Raw genomic sequence first — 20,419 nt, forward strand, 5'->3', positions numbered from 1 at the left:
AAAGTACCTGGGGTGGCTGTTGTTGTTTGGTGTTATGTAGATAAAACTGAAACCAAATTTCTGACCTTCACTTTCAGATGTTAGGCAGGATTCACACGGAGGTGTTTCGAGCTTCACCTGGTGTCAGCCAATCAAGACATGCTTATGCAAATACTCCAGTGCTGCCACTAGCCAATGAAATCACAATATGGAAATCCTGAGGGAGTAGCATCAAAATGTTGGAGTCAAAGCAGAGAGCAATCAGGAGCTCCACCTTCAAGTGTTGGAGCAGCATGCAGGTGTGAATCCCGCCTTACAGGTGAACATTCACAGGTTGATCGTGACCGCTTGCTCACAAACGTAGTGTCAGTTTGTAGTGATAAAAAGGGAAGGTATTAAATAGCATTTCACACTGAGACAATTTCCTGCAATAATCCAGAAGAAGAAGAAGAAGAAAAGGTTACAGCGTGCTTTTATGTTGAAGGAGCTGCGACGGCACTAACTTCTAGACTGGCTTAAAAGAAGAAGCTTCATCCCTGCAGACGGGAAACTGGCTCTCATGCAGCTTCTCCCTTTGCTACAGGAACAGCACAGCTCACAGACACTAAGTGCTGCCCCTCTGCAGGCTTACAGAAGCTGGCCAATGAGAAACAAAACGGCTGTAAAGGCAGTAGGGCCTTGAAGGGACAGAAACTCAAACGGCTGCACGAAGAGTCAGCAGCCGATAAAGAAGGTCCAAGATTAAAACTATGGAGGCAGAAATGAGCAGGAGACATTTAAAGATCTGTGAAGAGACAAATGCTTCAACCTCTGAAATAATAACACAGATCGATCGGACAGGCTACAGAAACTCCCACTGAAGTCAGGAGGTACACCTGCTCCTCAGGCCTGTGGTTCATCCCTGGCTGCTCCAGATGTGAAGCTACGTAAATATTTAAAACTAAAGAATAAAAAAACAAGTCTGTGGATGAATGATTGCAATTAGTCTGTAGAGTAAAGAGTAAATACTCATCCTTTTACCAAATGTGAACCAGCCAATGGGAGGGCTGCTTCCATTTCAAACCAACAGATGGGATTAACAGCAACATGATGTCTGAACCTTTGGAACATCTGTTCCACATCTGTAAGAAAGAGAAACCGACTTATTGAGCTCGTCCGCGCTCTGACGAGCCGTCACGTCGCTGTGTGACGCGTCGCCATCTCTGTTCGTGTCATCCAATCAGACGTGGCGTGTTATTCTGGTGATGACAGATGATGTGTGAACTCTGGTCCTTAAACAGTTCGTAGAAAAAGAATTTCATCTTAATTAAATTCAGTTTAAAGTAATCTCAGACTGGTTTAAACTTAGATTTAAGGAGAATTAAAGTGGTTTCTGATGTTAACCCTGTTTTCTTTCAGCCTCACTTTGATAACTTCTGCCGATGAGGAGCTCTGACTCTAACAGACTCGGTGTCCGTGGGAAATAACCCTGTTCTCTATCAAGGCAGCGGTCCGATGAGTTCCTGTGTCCATCGACACGCTTCCTCCCGGCTCGTCATAGCGGCCGAGGCCGGTGCAGACCTGCGGTCTCGGGGCTCAGAGCCGGACTGTGCGTCGCCTTCGAGGGGCTCCAGTTCCCCAGAGAGGCCTGGACGGCCTTCCGGTGAGCCAGTCTGTGCGTGATGGAGAACCCAGCGTTCCCCTCCAGCTGAGACAAAACCACAAGCACCTGTCTGAGAGACAAACACAGGCCGAGTCACAGGTGTACAAACATGCTCCGCCCCTTTATTTTCTCAGAGCGAGGAAATCAAATATTAACACATAATTGAGTTGTGACTATTTCCTGATAGAGTCAGATCCACAGGTTTGTGGACGGTGGCGCGTGTCTCGGTGCGTCCCACTACAAACAGGTCTCAGCTGGGATTTAAGTGTGTATGAAGTACAGCGGCGTTTTGAAAGTTGTGCTGAAATGTCGCGGCGTTCCCGGGTGGGAGCGTGAGGCTCGGCGTGCGGCGCACCTGTGCAGAGGAGGGATGCTGTCGATGGTCTTCAGGCTGCTGCGCGTCGACACCACGTTGAAGCTGTCGCTGCAGTCGCAGGACACGTGCAGGTGATGCCTCGGGTGCCTGTTCTCCACCATGACGATAAGCCCCGCCCAGCCGTGGGTCAGGTAGTAACAGGTCATCCCCTCCCGACCCTGACACACAACAGTGATTCTCCATTACAGGTCAAAGTTTGAAGCAATGAAAGAGACTTCCTGTTAATGTCAGGGTGGATGTTGTTTAATGATGAATGAAGTCGATTTGAAATTGTTAGCGATGAAATGAAGACGAGAGATTTAAGAGCTCATAAATACTGAATGAACTCCACACGTCTGAATGAGTTTCAGTCTTTGAGGACGTCAGAGGTGACAAACGTGTTTCAAAGCTCTCAGACTCTCTCACCTCGTGCCGCTCGCCTTTGGTTTCTGCCAGCTGGATGATGGCGTCGGCGATGGTGGTGCTGGAGGCCGTCACTTGCTCCACCATCACCAGTCTGGAGCTGTAGACTGCCAGCACGTAGCCAGGCGCCTCCGACCTGCTGCAGCTCACTGAAACAGTACAACAGCGGCTCACTGATGACGGTGTAACGCCTGCTGCGACGCTTCAGGTACACCTGAGTCAGTTTCCCCCTGAGTCAGTTTCCCCCTGAGTCAGTTTCCCCCTGAGTCAGTTTACCTCTGAGTCAGTTTCCCCCTGAGTCAGTTTCCCTCTGAGTCAGTTTCCCCCTGAGTCAGTTTCCCTCTGAGTCAGTTTCCCCCTGAGTCAGTTTCCCTCTGAGTCAGTTTCCCCCTGAGTCAGTTTCCCCCTGAGTCAGTTTCCCTCTGAGTCAGTTTCCCCCTGAGTCAGTTTCCCTCTGAGTCAGTTTCCCCCTGACCTCTTTTGAACTCTTTAATGAGTTCATGCAGCATTTACATGGATCCTCTGCACTGAGGGGCTAAAATTCAGCTTTTTCTTGCATTTTGAGTCTTAATGACCTGATGAGTGCAGGAGCCATCGCCACAAAACTGTCAGGGCTGGAAAACAGATTTAAGCTCTGCAATGAAACCAACTTCACGTCCACTCCACGGTGCAGTCTGCTTTTTGTTCAGCAGCCGAACCCCAGAACTTTAAAAAGTGCATTCTGGGTAAACTTTCAGGGCTTTAACCAGCATGTGGGGGATATGTGTCTGCTCAGAACCAGTTGAAGCTCCATTTAAACTACATTTTCTACCAGGATCATCTTCCAGCTCCGACTCCTTTGGAGTAAAAACACTTTTTAAAGAAGACACATTTTGGCTGCAAAATATAGAATCATCATGGAGATTGAGTGCTCGTGTCCTCACCTCCGCCCTCGGTGATGCAGCTGTGCCAGTGGTTAAAGGCGCAGCAGAGGACGGCATACTCGCCCGGCTCCAGCATGACATCGCAGCCCACGAACCTCCTCACCGAGCGGCGGCTGTGAGCCAGCAGGCGGCCCAGCGTCAGCGTGCCGGCGCTGTCGTAGGCGACCCGAAACACCAGCACGCACAGATCCAGCAGGTGGCTCTCTGCCGTGTCCCAGCGCCTGAAACACGGCTCTTTTATTTCACCATCTTTACTTCATCGCTGACGTTTATTTATCTTTACTTACTTTTTCTGTCTCATCTGCTTTTAATTGTTTTTGTGAAACATGTTTAATTTATTTCTGACACTTAACCTGTTTTTTCTGTTTATTTACTTTCTGCTTTTGTTTGGACATTTTTATATTATTCGTTTTTTCTCTGTGCATTTCAAAAGCACAAATGAACACAGATCACCATGGACTCGTCGAGGATTCTGCTACCAAAGCTGTATGTAGGTACAAAGTGGAGGCGTTTCAGCCAGCATCGTCTCTCCTACGGGCGAGCCGCCTCTGTGGTGCTCAGGTGACAGCGGTGACGTTATGAAAAGCCGCACAGGTGCGCGTCCTACCTGCTGCCCTGCTGGAATAAAGCCAGCTCCATGGCCGTCCTCTCCAGCACCGTGAGCGACACCACCGACACGGGGACGTCGGCGGCTCGGGGGAAAACGCCGGGGACTCGAACCTCCTGCCAGTCTGAGTGGATCTTACAGATGTCCACGGAGTCAAAGTACCTGACAGGAGAGAACAGCGAGTCTGTTTTTGTTCAGCGTTTTGATGCTTTTCTTTACTCTGCAGGTCACCAGAGAGCCTTTAGCAGGAGAGTTAGGACGACTTTACAGTCACAGATTACACAAAGCAACGCACAAGAGGGCAGAGAGAGCAGGCAGGGTGGATGTTAATGAACACTTTATATTCTGTCATTTGTCATAAATGAACTCTTTGTTTTTCCCACATCTGAGTAAAGTTTTCTTCTGTTTTTAGGTCTTCCTGCTCAGACCGGGACTAAAACTAACGCAGACATCAAAAACACGCTGCTGCCGTCACCTGGTGAAATCCCAGAAGTCCATCCAGAACAGGCCGTCCTCGGCTCGCTGGGCGCACAGCTCCCTCTTCAGCTGCGGAGGCCAGTCTGACCAGTCGTCCGCCCAGGCTCCGGTCCAGGAGAAGCGACCCCACGGGTTCCTCAGCTGCAGTAACCTGACACACACAATGGGATTAACAGGCTCGCTAGCTTAAAGTCAGATTTGGCGAGCCTTTATAACCTGGCTATATCACCATGGTAACTGGTGCTGAACATGTGACCTGGTCTGGAGCAGGTTATACGGTTTAAAACCAGCTGGAAGTGCCAGATTTCACTGCTTCCTCCACCTGGTTTCTTCCTGTTAAAAGGGAGTTTTTCCTTCCCACTGTCACCGAGTGCTGGCTCACAGGGGGTCATAGGATTGTTGGGTCTACCTTACAATATAAAGCGTTTTGAAGGGGACTGTTGTTGTAATTTGGCGCCGTATGAATAAAATTGAATTGAACAGATTTAGTGTGTATGCAGCTCCTCGCTTAATAAAAGCTTAAAGATGCGTGAACATTTGCTCTTCATCACTGCTTCGTGCACACAGTCAGAGGCGGTTCGAAATTTTTCGAGGAGTACGATGAAGAAGATGCTGATGACTCACAGAGTGATGTGCAGTATGTGTTTCACGTCTTCTAAATGTTCACGCTGCTGGGTTAATGAGATGGGTCTGACGCCCACGGAGACATCTCAGAGCTGTTCTTTCAAACTTTTTCAAGCGTCTGCAGACTCCACCTCCAACCCCACCGACAGAAAAACATCCGTTTGTGAGTAATCAGCCTCCCGTTCCCTCGAGGGTTTCTCTTGCTGCCACCTCCTCCTGCGGATCCTCCTCCCTGTAGCTCGCAGCAGTCGCCGCTGTAGGTTTGAGGAAACATCCTGTATGCGTGTGAATGATGAAGCGGTTAATGGAGTCACGCTGAGAGGAACATTTGTTCTCTGAATGTGTCCTTAAGGCAGCGCTCGTCTGCAGACCTGCTGCATTTATACTGTGGGAGTTTTGATGGATGATAAGAGCAGAGCCTCCGGGCTCAGACTTGGAGAAAACACCCCCGCCTGTCCCACGCAGGAGCAAGTCACTCTGACTGATGGAGGCACACGACTGCAGACATCGAGTCTCTGCTGTTTGTGCAGTTTGTCTCTGCTGCTCTTATTTGTGTCTGTTCAGGATGGATGTGCGCTCGTGTGTGTGGTCAGGTTTCACGTCGTGTGGCCGGGTGTTCGACTCCCTGCTGCACTTTGTTCTGCGCTCAGTTTGCTTTGCGTCTCCTTTTCGGTCTTGTGGCGTCTCTTTGTCTCCGCCCTGCGTCTCTTTGGTCGACTTTGTAACTGTTAACTTCAAGCAGAGACTCAGAGAGTGATGTCATCAGCGGGTCTGTCTGACCGTCAGTGTTTTGGACACAGAATGACTGTATGTGGACGAGAGGGTGGAGCTGAGTAGGCGGGGCTTCTTTGATTTGTGGTGAATTTTTCTGCATTAATTTATGTTTGAAACGTTGTTTATGGAAAAACTCCAAAACCAGGCACCAGGTTTCCAACACCATATATGGAAGGAAGTCTTTCCTGTTTTTACTGAGGGGGACAAACGCCCATCCACCTGTCAGTCAAAGAAGCCACGCCCCTATTAACGCTAAACTCAGCTTTAATCCAATTCAAACAGGTGAGTTATAGATATTTTATCATTCAATCAGTTTGAGCATCAGGCTGTAAACTATGACTCTCTGCTGGAGGATCTGCAGGTTTCTCAGCTTCTGTGTTCATGTTTTTTAAACCTCTGCTCTTAACTTTTACCTGTTACTCTTATTATTGTGCATATTTCCAGTTTCTGTTTTCTTTTAAATATATCTCTTTTATTTGTTGTACAGTGTCCTTGGGTGCTCTGAAAGGCGCTATTTTTAAATAAAATGTATTATTATTGTTATTATTATTTTTACTAAACTATAATGAGTATCCAGCTAACGCTAACCAGGAGCAGTGATAACGAGAACGGTAACCAACGGAGCGACCTCGAAGCCTCACCTGTGGCCGTCAACGTCCCGCACATCGAGCACAGAGTACGCGTGTCGCGGACGTAAACCTAGAGACTCGTACTCCGCGTCGTCCACCTTCATGTTACCTCCACCGCAGGACGCCCCCATCAGGAACCTAACAGCAGCACGGACAGAGGCGGGGTTAACCGAGCTTAAAGAAACAGCTCCGTCCTCTCAGAGCGCTTCAACCTTCCCACAAACTTCTCACCCGGCCTCTTTGGAGCTCAGCATCTTGGCCCAGATCAGGTCCGTGTCGATGGGCTCCTCTTTGGGGTTGGTGGCACTGACCTGAAGGGCCAGCGACTCGCAGGGGGCCCCGGTCAGGGTGGAGAGGCCCTCGATGGCGCGGCCGGCTTGCAAAGCAAAGTAGGAACCGTGGAGCTTGGCCAGAGCCTTTTCAATCAGAGCCACCCACAGCTGCTTCCTCTGGGCCTGGGGAGGATGGAGAGGATCAAAGCTTTAACATGATGACGAGAAGAGGAAGTGCACATATGTGCTCACAGCTAATCAGAGAACCCGAAGCCTGTTCCTGATCCTGATCTCATCATTACTGACAAAAGCAGGCTAACAGGACCTGAGAGTGGACACGTCAGGACTTCCATTAGAAACCTCCAAATTCTAAGATGCATTAAAGTATTAAAGTAATCCAGGGATAGTTTTCTTCACCTACTCCAAGAGATAAAACACCTGTTAGCTAACTGCTGCTCATTTGATGCCTGAACTCAAAATGCCGTGAAGTACGGTGTGGTGGACAGAAATTATTTTACTGCAGTCGAAACCTGTAAAAAATCTAAAGGATATTCTTCCACAGATAAAACATCCGAACTCAGGCAGTAATAAAACGCTGCCCTCTGGTGGTGAAGCTGAATTCTGCAATGTAAATTACACATTAAATTGCATTGCAATTTAATGTGTAATTCACTGTGTAAGGTGTAATTCAGGCCACTGGGTGGCGCCGCAGAGTACAAAGGAAGAAGAGGATAACTTAAAGATGGGAGTCTTGTTTAGCCTCCCTGTGCTCCAAGCAGGTACAGAGGATGGCTTTACCAATCCTTAAAAATGGTTCCCATCCTCTAAGGGGTGAATTTCAGCTTCTTTCCTCAGGACGGAGGTTTCTATTTCCGAGATGCAGGACAAAGCGTTATAAAAATAGCTTTGTCCCCATTGCTGTCACTGAATTAAATAAGAACTGTTTTTGATTCGAGATATTAAATTACTATATATGTGCTACAGTGAGGTTTATATCTTTATTAGGTATGTGTGTGTTTTTTTTTTTGAAGGGATGCCAAATGCTGTCATTTTTCTGTAAAGCAAATTTACCTTGCTTTTGGGTATAAATAGAGTTACCTTGAAAAACTCTGGACTTTTCCCCGTGTTTTGAGCTGAGACCTTTTTCCAACACCAACCACACATCACGTGAACAATTTCACCTGAGAGAAGAGGAGGTGGCCGCTCTCGTCGCACGGCAGCATGTCGTCCACCAGCACTGTCGTCCACGAGCCGTCTTTGCACAGACGCACCTGATAGGCTCCCTCTGCGCACAGCAAGCGGGTCACCATCACCTTCTCCACCAGCTCCGGCCGCTCCGCCAGAACAGCCAAGGCGCTCAGGAACCTGCTCTCCGAACACAGCCTTCCTTTAATGTGCTTAAACAATCATCCAGAAATAAATCCTGGGAATAATAATCAATAATAAACTCTGTGACAGCATAATCAGCTCACCAGCAGTTACCCAGAAGCCCCTGCAGGATGTCGGATGGACGCAGCGTGCGGAAAACGGTCCACTTCACGCCGCGGTCTCTGAAGGCGGCACAGCTGATTTCCTGTGGACGAAGCCACTTCTTGACCCGATGCTGGACGCTGTCGTCCAACGGGAAGCCGACGGACTTTGGACCAGGAGGGAAACTGTCGTCCACAAACGTCACCGCGTTCTGGGAGAAGAAGAAGACGATGCAATGAGATGTGCACACCGGACACGCCCACTCCTCCATCCTTCATCTGCTGTTTAACCCGTTTAATTTTTCTCGTTAATGTCGGAGGTTCTGGTGCAGATCCAGAGCTGAACACAGTGAAGTTCAGGCTGCTCTGCACTCTGGGTGGAGGTCGTTTTGGCTCTGAGGAAGACTGTCAGTCCACCTCCACGATAGTGAAGTAACATCAGCATAAACTCTTGTTTCTACCTTAAATTTAAAGGTGAGTGTGTGCTTTAAACGCACCTCTCTGCAGAAGCTGACGATGTTCTCCCACAGCTCTTTGGCCGTGCCCTCGTCGCTCTGCCGCAGCGCCTCCACCAGCCGGCTCTCCTTTCTCCTTGGGAACAATTCTGCTTTTAGCTGCTGAGGGGTGTGGCAGGCCTGGCAGTGTTTGGACTCCAGCCGGTTTATGAGTGTGCACGCCGGACACGCCCACTCCTCCATCCTGTTCACAGCGAGCGAGAATGACATGGAGGCGTCTGATGCAGGTGACAACGGGGACATCTCTTCTTTAAGGATGCTGAGTCTCCTGCCGGCCAGCAGCTCCGGCTGGGTGGAGGGATGGGACACAGCGAGGATGGAGGGAGAAGACGTGCTCTGAGCCTGGCTGAGGCCAACATCTGGAGGGGGCACCTCTCTGCGGCTGCAGGGCACTGGATTGTTGTGGCCAGCAGGGGGCGCAGTCAGCACGGAGGAGGTGTTCGGATGCAAAGCTTCTGCATGTAAACTCTCCCCTCGGGCGGAAATCGATAGCGAGAGCGCCGCCGCTGCAGGTTCGGCCCGCCGTGCTCCGTGATCCTCGCAGACGTCGGGCACGAGGAGCGCCTCGGCCGGGATCTGAGGGAGGGACAGTTTGCGGGGTCCACCGCAGGCCGAACAGGACATAGAGGTGGGCGTGTTCTGCAGCGTGCACCTCGAGCACTCCCATGCCAGGCTGCTTTTGTCGGCGTCTCCGGGCTGCTTCCTGCTCTGGGGTCGGCACGTCTCCGTCCAGGACATCCTGAGGGGGCCGGAGCAGCTGCTGGAGCGCTGAGGCCGGGGCTGGGCTTCCGCGGACGCCCTGGCGTAGCCGCAGAGGTTGCAGGCCAGGCTGTCAGGGGAGTTCGCCAGTGTGCAGCGTGGGCACGCCCAACCGTCGTCCTCTCTGCTTGCTCCGGGCCACATCCACCGGGCATCGGGTCCCTGCCGAGGAGCTTCACAGATGGAGCAGCGGGGGGCGCCGGCGGCGTTGAGGAAAGTGCAGCAGCCGCACGCCCACTGACTCCTCTGGATGGGCATCGATCCAGAGGAGAAACTACAGAGAGAAACGGAGTCATGTGATCAAACGGGAGGACATTAACATCAGAACCTGACCGATGTAAGATTATTGAGACCGATATCGATATCAAAATCCATTTATGATGATTTACCAATATAGTATAAAAATTTAGCTAAAAAATAATCGTGTTTCATTGCTACAACAAGTCATGAATTACTTGTTGACTCCTTTTTTGAGGCATTCTAAACAAAAAAGTTGCAGAGCGCCCTCTGGTGGACAAACTATGCAACATCAACACTAATAAGACGTTTGAAGAGTGTTTCTATTGTCTCTTCTTTACTCTTATTTATCAGCCGTTACAAATGCAGATTTAATATATTGACAAAAAGCTAATATCGATCAACATATGAGTCGGACTAATATATATTAATATATATTATTCCTACAAATAAAATCCATCAGCAAACACCAGTTGTTAAAAATAGATATTGGTCAAAGCGTCTCCTGGGTGGATGATGTTTCGTCATCTTTGAGTCCTCATCCTCTCCAGCTTTTTTCAGCAGTATTCATATACAGCGTGTCTTTAACTGACAATACAATGCGCTGTAAGAAAAAAAAAAAAAGCATAATTGCACCCAAAAAACTCCGCGAAACAGCGAGGCCGCGAAAGGTGAACCGCATTATAGCGAGGGAACACTGTATAACAATTTACTTATTTATTTCCTCTTATTTAGTTAAGTTTAGTTTAATTTTAAATATTAATCTTTGCACTCCCTGCCCTCCATATTGGATTATTTTGAATCTAGAGATCAAGAATTAAATGAACAGCTTGAAATAAGCAGAGTAGCTGATCACTCTCAGACATTTTCTTCATTGAGATAAGAATGATGTCTGGAAATGTTAGATAAACTTTGCCGTGTTTTTCATGACACTGGTGAACATTTCCACCGTGAGTATCTGCTAAAAGCAAACCACAGCCACATCGAGCTTCAGTGTGTTTATCTGTGAAAACCCGAGAGACGTAAATGGAAGAAAAAGCCTGAAAATATGAGAAGAAATCCAAATATAAACGAGTGAGTGAATAACAGTTTCCTTTGCTGTGCTGGAGGGAAAATATTAAAATGCACGAATATGCAAATGAAACAACAAAATCTGCTCTTCCACTTTTGCCTCCCTGACGCCGGCTTCATCGCGAGCAGGCTGCTCAGCATCTTTGTGAATATAGAATAAAAACACGGTTCTAATCTCAGATTCATGCTCGGCTGTAAAGCAGACCCAGATAATCTGCACCCTGGTGTCCAGGGAGGAACGAGACCTCGGGAGCCAGCGTCACAGCCGTGTTCAGGCTGGCCCACATTTTCTGGCTGCACTTTTCTAAGTAGTTTGGCATGAAGCCTGAAACTTCCAGCACAGCTGACCTGAAGGATTTACTGCAGAACAAGCTGTCTGTAAGAGCCAGGTGACGGCTGCTGCACGCCGCGCTCGGGACAAAACACACTTTTAATCAACAACCGGCCTTCGTGAGAACCTCTGCTGTTTGTGTGCTTGAGAAACAAGCTGCTCGTTACCCACACAGAAGGCTGTGCAATACAGAAAACCCCGAGTTAATTTTACTGACAAGATATAAACATGAGAACTTTCTAAGGTCATAAAAGTTGGAGGTGCTCATTTTCTGCAGATCCCCTGTGCGTTCATCGGCCCATATTTCCATGCAGATAAATGCTGTATGCTCATTCATTCAACTCAATTTAAACCAAATCAGATGGAAGTAGTCCCAAAACAGCTGCTGCACAAAGTGACGGATGGATCCAATTTCCTGGAAATGTTTCTCATAATCCGGACACAATGAGAGCCTTTTAGCTGCAAATTACAGCGGCTGAAAAAGGAACCGACGCAGGGAAACGGCCTGCAACCTGTGAAGGCTGCAGTTCCACTGACGTCCACTGGGGACTCCAGAAGTGAGTCACCCACTCAGGTTTTGAGAAGTTTTGTTGGATGTGATCAAATGAACGGCCCGGAGAGCTGTCAGCAACCACCCTCGATGCCAGCACACTGCTGCGGCTGTAGTTTGAACTCGTCTGCAAACAGCCTCCTGCTGCTCTTTGAGCTGCACTGAACAGCTAACTGCGAGTCGCTTGGCTAGCAGTTAGCAAATATTTGCAGACAAATGCGAAAAACTGCCGTAACCATGACGACCAAAGCAATCAACACAAAGTTTTTGGTGCAGCATGGTCTCATGACATTGTTTGAGAAACGCTAAAACTTTGCATCAGGAATAAAAATGTTTACAGCCTGAAACACAAACTGATTGGTCTCTGTCGATCATTTCCTCCTTCATAACACCTGATTTTATAACTCACCTGTTTCAACTGTATTAAGGCTTAAAGTTTATACGGTTAGGGGCGTGGCCTCTGTGACTGACAGGTGGATGGTGACCAGTGTTGGGAAGGTTACTTTTCAAATGTATCCCACTACAGATTACAGATTACATGCCCCAAAATGTAGTTTGTAACGTATTCCGTTACGTTACTCAATGAGAGTAACGTATTCTGAATACTTTGGATTACTTAATATATTATCATGCTGTTTACAACTACATGAATGAACTATTGCTGTGATTTATTACTGTTACTGAAGGTTAAGGTTTAAATCTTAATATAAATGAGTAACAGTAGGTGGACATTAGGTAAGGCTGCACGTTTTGCAGCGATCTCGTATAGAAAACTATTCCACGCGTATATAAAACAGGTCCGCGGCTCCGAACCGTAGTAAAGGGACCTCTGGCTAATACGTCGGGTTTGTGTCGGGCTCGTAGCTGAAAACTAGCTTTACTTTGTTGTCTGGGTCAACTTTGCTAGCGAGAGACAGAGAGAAGCGTTGAAAGGCTGCTGCAACTGAACTTATTGTTTCAGAGGAAAACAGGAACACAGCGTACAGTCGAGTCTTAATAGCTTACTCACAGCTGGGCTCGTCAGGCTCTCTTCTTGGCTGCTGTGGTTATTATTATATTTACATGCTTCCAGCTCCTGTTTCTGCTCCGTGACAGCTCGTACTTTTCCTTTTTCTCCCTCCTCGCTCACAGACACATGACGGGTACAGCAGTCCATTCTCCCTGCAGCACGGACTACACTGCCCATCAGGCTGCATGCTTTAGGGCGATGCATGTAACACTCTGCTATTGCCTTCATATTAAATCATTTTTTGAATAATAATTAAAAAAATATTTAAATAAATATTTTTTCACATCATTATGCGGCTGCAAGTAGAGGTGACGTGGGCCGTGAGACTGAGACACAGACATTAGAGCCTCTTAATGCGTGTTTGTCTGGGTTTCCACCGGCGTGGAAATACCAAAATAGAGAGGGTTTAGCCGAACATATGAAACAGGAGAAGACCGCCGTGTAATCCATTTATTTAAACAAAGTAACTGTATTCTGAATACCACCTTTTTCAACTGTAACTGTAACAGAATACAGTTACTCATATTTTGTATTTTAAATGCTGGTACATGTACTCCGTTACTCCCCGACACTGATGGTGACACAGGCGGCTGTCGCTGCTAGCTGTCTGCTAGCTTCACCTGAACTGGACGTGTTTGTGCTGTTGGAGCCTTTTTAATGACATCATATGTCTGCTGTGGGGTTACTGTAGTAACAGAAGGCGGAGCTGCAGATATGATGAAATTCTGCAGCAGTCTAACTTCTGCTCTTCACTTCTATTTAATTTAATTTTTACTTCTCTTATTGACTTTATTTTGGCGCCTTATCAACTCCTGTACTCTGCTATTGATCTCAAATAATTTCATTTCAGTTTTCTTAAATGATTTAAGAAAACTGATTTCATTTCATTCAATAAGGAGGAGAAACACTGAAGGTGCAGGCAGCTCTAAACCTGAATCAGATTGTTTTGTGGATCATGGAACAACCTGCTGAGATCTGGACTTCCTGCAGCTCTAAGGAGGCGATTCCTCGGAGAACCCTGGAACTTCTTCTGTTCTGCTGTGTGTGTTTCCAGATGCCACGGCCGGCCTCTTTTCCTTCTCCTCCACATCTATGAAAGGTATTTTGATCTCTGTGCATCAGACGGGGAGTGCAGTGGCCTGCTGAGCTGAATTCCCAGCGGAAAGCTTGAGTGGGCTTCTTCAGACCAGCTCTTCCACCGGGGATTTCCCCATCAGCGCTCCATTTCCTGTCAGCGAGTAACTCGACTCCCGGCCGAGGCTCCCGAAGGCTAAGATGACTCACAGTGAGCCGAGCGCCGGTGGTTTATTCGACATAAATGCAGTAATAATTAATAAGGAAGGCTGCGGTTTGATTCATATCGAACGATTCATGAAATATTCACGGTGACGTCTAAACGACGGACATAGATTCAGCCTTACTATAGTCGCTCATTAATAAAACCAGCTGGGAGACCTGTGGTGGTGCTGGATCCAGCTGTTCTGGTCACGCCGGGTTTGAAGATGTTTTTCTCCTTTGTTCTCGTCTCCTGTGCTTCTCTGTTTGTTGTGTGTTTCCTGAAGCCGTGTGTCGGTGCTTGTGTACGTACTCTCAGTGTCTGGATGGTATGAGTGTGTTTACTGCATGTGCTGCAGGAGAAGCTGGATAATTTAGCGGGGAGAAAATAGACCTAGGTGAGCGGGAATCAATCTCAGAGGACAAAACAATTTAGGATTCACGTTTTAGCCCCCACACATGCAGCATCAATGATCCAGCTGAACTCAAATAACATGGCTTCATTTTTTCTCGGTTCCTAATTAAACAGTAATCAGCATTTAGCGTTCTGCTAATCTGTGCTGATTGGTCGGTTAATGATTCAGGATGGTGCCCGCTGCAGCTAAAGCCCAGCAGAAGCAGCTGACTGAGGTGGTTGGAGGCAGCCTCTTCGCTTCATGCCCCAAATCAAAGTGGAAGATGCCGTAAAGCAGCGTGTGGCATCTTACTACAGCAGAAACCTCTGAGAAATCTAAAAACTCAACTATTTCGAACTTCTTGAACTCTTCTGTCAACAGCATGATGAAAATTTGCAAATACAGAGATTGGTTTATTCTGGAGGAGCGTAAGAGCGCCCCCTGTGCAACAGGAAGTTCTTCAGTCTGGACTGCTGCACGCCTTTGATCTTAATGTTCATCTTCCAGAGTCCATCTCTGTGACATCGAAGCCTTGAGCTGAGCGTTTTATGGGTTTGACTCCCAACACAGACGACGCTTTGCCCATCTGTCCTATTCCCCTCGCGCCTCCTCGCGTCTCCGCTTTGCTTCCTGTGGTTTTCCTCCCTTGTTTTTGCTTCTTTGGATTCAAACTTCCAGATTGCATCCCAGACATTTCAACATTGTTGAAAGGTTTGGTGACTTTGAGGTCGAGATCAGAAATATACATCGGATAGTTCCAGCTGGTTAGTAATGATTGTGATCAGACGGCCACACAGCGTCAACTCTGTGGCCCGTTTCCTTTTTAAACCACTTAAACCTAAATTCTGTTTAACGTGTTCTGTGGCGAGCATCTGAACACAGCATGTTAAACCCTGTGCTGGGAACTGACGGTTACCTCAGAAGGACAATTTTCACTTTTTTCAAGATCGATTTATCTTATTTTTCCCCAGAAACAATAAAATGATTCTTCTTCGGTCCGGCAGACTGTAAAACTCACATCTTCAACTTTAGATTTGGCCCCATTTCCAACCTCGGGTCTGGACATCGAGTAAAGCTGATGGTTACTGAACACCTGGAGGGTTACAGACATTGTTAGCAGGTCTGATAACCTTTAGCTCACCATCGGCCAGTTTAAAGGGCGGCACCTGCGCTCCGACTCTGGGCTTACAGCTCATATTCAGGGCTCTTCATGTCGGCTTTGCACTTTAACCCCCTAACCCTGCACCCCCAGCTGTAGGAACTAAATGCTTGTAAGAGACTAAATCTGCTCTGCTCGTTAGCGGAGTGGTTAAAATGCAGCCTAGCAAAGATCCGTGTTTGCCGACAGCCTGGAGGATGAGGAGAGGTTAAATCTGCCTCTTCTGGTTTCTGCAGGTCTCTGTGGAGCTGCACAGCGCTGATTATCTGCAGCTCTGATTCCCAGCAAACCGGCAGGCACAAACAAACCTGCTCGCTGATAAAAAACAATCAGAGCAGAAGTGGGACCGCTGCAGAGGATATTACACTGCAGATATTACAAACTGAAAAAGAGCCACGGTCTCGTTCTCATCTCATCGTTACGTCTTGGCCACGCCTCCTTCCCGTCTCACCTGCGCTCCCTGTGCCGGCCCGGTCTGGGAAGCTGCCGAGGGAGGAATGTGCTTTGGCTGCTCCTCAGGCATCCCATGATGGGAGAGGGAGGCAGAGCTGCACCCCGGGGCGCCGCATCGTCCTCCGCCTCGTCAGCGAGGGAGGAGGAGGAGCTTCCCATGATGCCGCTGGCTCAGGTGGAAGTGCCCTGATGAAAGAGAGGGGGAGGCAGAGGGGGCATGAGCATGCACAGAGGACAATAACACAAACACAGTGCTGCTGCTGCTTTCACTGACTGTCTCGTCTCTGCTAACGTGCACGAGCTCCTCCACGTCTTCAGGCTTCTTCTTCCTTTGGTTTGCTGGGACTGAAGCGTTAACCCGGCCGAACGCACTGCTGATGGGATTCTGTGCGTCACTTCTGACCAGTGTCACAAAACTTTAAGTGTCTCCATTAAGCTCATTCATCTTTTTATTGTTGGGCTTTACAGCAGCTTTGCATGAAACACAGAGCAAAATAATCCTTCTTTATCTCGCACCGCAGCCCTCGGTTCATCCTATCTGAAAGGAGGCGCTTAAGCCCCTCCCCTTTAAGACATCTTTATTCTGATTGGTTGTTCATCATTAAAAAAAAAAGTTTAAACGGCAGGTGGGTCAGAATATGTGCTCTCTATGACATCATACAGATCCAAGAGTAGAGAAAGCTGCGATAAACTGAGTGTTCAGAACAGGCTGGAGTTCCTGTGCATACATTTTGGTTCTAAACTCTTTTCCGAGTGACTTCAGAAAGAAATTATATTTGCAAAGTCTGAATGACTCTGCAGCGGACTTAAAAGCCACGTTTGATTGATGCAGATCCATCCTTATAAACCTAATCATTCACCACTTCCACCATTAAGAGAAAGATTATCCCAGAGAGAAAATCACATTTAGCTTCATTCACGAATAGCAACGCGTCATTAGCCTCCCTCCCTTACTTACTGAGCATAAGTGGACAGACGCCGGCTGAGCATGTAAAGGAGGGATGAAGTAATTACCGTTTCTTTGTTTTACTGTGAGGTTTTGGTCGCGCTGAAAATAAAAGATGGAAAAAGTGCTGAAGCTTTCTAATCGTGCATTATTTGTAACGGCCAGCAGGTGGCAGCTCCTCTTGTTGTAACGATGAGTTTGAATAAAGTTGTTGATTTATGACCTCAGTAAGCACGTCAGGCTGAGTTTGTGCTGGAAAGTTTAAGTACCTTTGCATGATTCACAGTTCTTCTGTTTGAAACAAGATTTAGCCCCACCCCTTTTAGGGCAACTGCAACATTTAAACGGGTGGTGGGTGGAGCTTTTGTCTGCTCTCTGACATCATGCAGATCCAAAAGTTCAAAAAACTCTGTGAAACTGGTTGTTTGGAGCCGTCTGAAGACTACGTTACGTTATGATAAGATAAATGTGTAATACATGAAAAATTAAATAATGGGTGATGTTATGATTATTATTAACTATTAACAGATTTTTAAACTAAATCACTTTTATCCTCATACTTCAGTTTTAAACCAGAGGAGGATTATATGAAATGTTAGTCAGCAGCTTCATCTTCATCAGACTCATCAGTGTGTCTCTGGCTCCAGCTGCTCCTGCTCGCTCCACAGTTGTGTCCTTGAACAAGGACTTCAGATACGATCAGGAGCTCCAGATCCAGATGCTCCTGATCGGAACGCTGACTGAGAGTCTGCTGCACGCTCTTCTACCAAAATCCTCCGATTTTATTCCCAGAAGAGAAAGCTTTGCTCTCAAACTGTCTCTCTCCTCCTTGGTGTTTATCACTAAATGATAAAGATACGCTCCGAGCGTTAAAGCCGCAGATGTCTGCTGTTAAATGAAGTGATCAGAGACAGTTTGCTCTGCCTCCCTCTGTCCCTCACTGCAGAGGCTTCCCTGCTGATACCTGAAGTTCACATGCAGACTTTAGGTAACCTGGTGTACCTGCAGTACAGCTGGCGGCTGGCTGAGAGACTGCAGGCATGAAAACAAAGAGCAGCCCGGAGGAGAGCTGCAGACTCACCGCGGAGAGGACGCCCGCTGCCGCCGCTGCTGCACCGAGGAGGACACGGATCTGTGGCTGCCAGCTGCCGGAGACCTCCATGCATCCTCTGTCATTCACACAGCGATGTGCACAGTCACCATCGAGCTCCTCGCGGTCCCCACCGTCAAGCTGCGGGGAGGAAGAACCACTTCCTCTCCGCACCTTCAAAATAAAATCCCAATAAAGCAAGAAGAAGATTACTAAACCCCGAGAGGAGGCTGAACGTTTGCGTAGGAATCTGCGAAGGAAGCCACGTTAAGGCCTCATTCCACATTTCATCTGATTTATCACTAAACAGAAATGAACTGTACCTCAGTGCAATGACAAGAAAGATTCATCCTGGTTTCTGGGACCGCCCAGAACATTTCAGTGCCTGTGTCACCATCCACCTGTCAGTCGCAGCGGCCACGCCCCTAATAATGCAATCAGCTTGTATATCAGACTGTAAACGTGTAGTTCTGCTGTAAAGTTTTAACACTGGAGTCTATGGGGACTGACTCATTGCTGGAGCCTCTAGTGGACGTCAGAGAAACTGCAGGTTTGGTGCTTCACGTTACTGCTTGGTTATAACTCTCAGTAATCAGGAATTTTAAATGTTTTGTATATTTACAAGAAAAACATGCTGTTAAAAAATAATGGGATTAATGAATATTTTCTTTTTTCTGAGGTACAGCGTGTTAATATTATTATTTTTGCCCCTGTTACAACTCTTTTTCATTCAGTTGAATATTACATTTGTGTCCTATAAAGTAAAAACAATGTAAATGATCATTACTTGGAAAGACAGATTTTACTTGCAGTGCTTTAGTGGACCGTCTCCCTTCAAACTCTTTCTAATAAGTAAAAGTGACGTCACTGCACGCTTTAAGCGCCTGTGATCTGTCTGAGCTTTAAATGGGTTGATAGAAAAAATTTACTTGTGAGTCAGTTACTGAATGATAATGGTCAATTATTTTCTTATAAGGAATTTTTGTCTGTTTATGATTTTCCTGTCACTCTAAGAGAATATGCTGTAGTTTTTGATGCAATTCCAGATGGGGTGAGAAGGTTATTGGTGTCTGCTCCTAAAGGTAGAAATTGTGTTATTCCAGAACTAAATCCCACTAGCATGTACATCGGTAACATCTGTCCTTTATTGAGTGATAAAGCCACAAATCAATGTATTAGACAAATTATTCAAAGAGATATTGTTTCCAAACCTGCAGCTTTATTCTATTGGATATTTACAATGATATAAACTGGAAAAACACTTGGATTCTGTCAAGGAAATTTATTATCACTAATAAGGTCAGAGAAGTTACTCTTAAGTTGATCCACAGATGTTATCCGGTAAAGACATATCTGGTTAAATTTAAGAAAAATATTGATACTCTTTGTACTTTTTGCAGCAGTGCAGAGGAAACAATATGTCAGGTACTTTGGGAATACACGTATACACGTATGTTTTGTATTGATCTAAATAATTTTATAAACACCAAAATTGATCCCTTATGTAAACTGAAGTTTCAACATATTCTGTTTGGCCTTTCACATACCGATAAAATAAATCCAGGAAAAAAATATATTATCAGTCTTCTGATTATTTTTGCTGAATTTCACAAACATTGCACAAAATTTTCTCAACAGCGTCCAAACATATTTGTTTTTAAAGCCCTGCTTTCCAATTATCTAGAGAATCTAAAGGACAGCACTGACTCCAAAGCGTGTAAAACACAAGAGCTGTGTCGACTGTTCAGTTTCACTTCATTTATATGTTGCTTGTTTAGACCTTGAGCACCTCTTTCTTTTTTAATCGCTTTTTTGTATACATGACTTGTAAAAGATACTGCAAGCTGTGAAATATTTCATACCCTTTCTATAACTACATTACTATGTATATTTGTTGTTAAAAAAAATCTGAGCTTTTATTTTGAAAGTGACTTCCTCTTTATTTCGCTCTGGCTCGTGGACGGTTGTATTCTGCAGGGACGTTTTCAGGACAGGACACCGACCGAGCCAGCCAGCCGGGGCATGGCGCCTCTTCTCCGGGAAGATGACCGTCTCCTCCCGCAGTGCTGTCCTGGAGGATGAACCGGTCCAGCTCTCGCGCACCAGCCTCCGCCGTAAATCTCGCTGAAATGTGATCAGCCTCGTCAGCTCCCACCGGCACGGAAACACTGACAATCAAAGTTTAGTTTTTATGAATCACTGATGCTTCCTGTGTAACTCGGCGCTAAATTTGAATCATAGCGTGGAAACGTAACTTCAGGACACAGAGGTTTTTACACGCGCTGAGAAGTTTTACCACTCATGCGCAAAATCAGTAGAATGTGAGTTATGTTTCTGTCCCTGATCACCTGATCCTGCTCGATCATTGGTGCTTCAGGTAAATCACGTCACACTGTGATCATCCAAACTAAAAACTGGGCATAAAAAACATTTAAATAAAAATAAAACTGGGATC

The 20,419-nt window shown here is 46.7% G+C and overlaps 1 protein-coding gene across 1 annotated transcript; it reads right to left on the bottom strand.

Annotated features, from left to right (window-relative positions):
- Positions 1–291: 291 nt before the first annotated feature.
- On the bottom strand, positions 292–18,094 carry LOC120739545 (calpain-15-like). The gene is made up of 13 exons (XM_040041331.1): positions 17,956–18,094; positions 15,927–16,114; positions 8,672–9,722; positions 8,178–8,386; positions 7,887–8,070; positions 6,665–6,888; positions 6,446–6,571; positions 4,405–4,557; positions 3,930–4,091; positions 3,323–3,543; positions 2,403–2,548; positions 1,977–2,155; positions 292–1,691 (listed from the first exon to the last, which is right to left on the bottom strand). Exons 2-13 carry the CDS (start codon positions 16,085–16,087, stop codon positions 1,514–1,516), a joined length of 2,994 nt encoding a protein of 997 aa, XP_039897265.1. The 5' UTR covers positions 16,088–16,114; positions 17,956–18,094; the 3' UTR covers positions 292–1,513.
- Between the last annotated feature and the right edge of the window lie 2,325 nt (positions 18,095–20,419).

Source organism: Simochromis diagramma, unplaced genomic scaffold, assembly GCF_900408965.1.
Source record: "Simochromis diagramma unplaced genomic scaffold, fSimDia1.1 OVJJ01000321.1, whole genome shotgun sequence".
Lineage (NCBI taxonomy): Eukaryota > Metazoa > Chordata > Actinopteri > Cichliformes > Cichlidae > Simochromis > Simochromis diagramma.

What these genes read in the sequence shown, in the direction of transcription:
- LOC120739545 (XM_040041331.1), bottom strand. Translation starts at nt 16,087, where the DNA reads ATGGGAAGCTCCTCCTCCTCCCTCGCTGACGAGGCGGAGGACGATGCG. An exon ending in GGGCTTCTGGGTAACTGCTG is followed by an intron (nt 8,071 to 8,177) that starts GTGAGCTGATTA and finishes TTCGGAGAGCAG; the next exon opens with GTTCCTGAGCGCCTTGGCTG. An exon ending in GACTTCTGGGATTTCACCAG is followed by an intron (nt 4,092 to 4,404) that starts GTGACGGCAGCA and finishes CTCTCCTGTCAG; the next exon opens with GTACTTTGACTCCGTGGACA.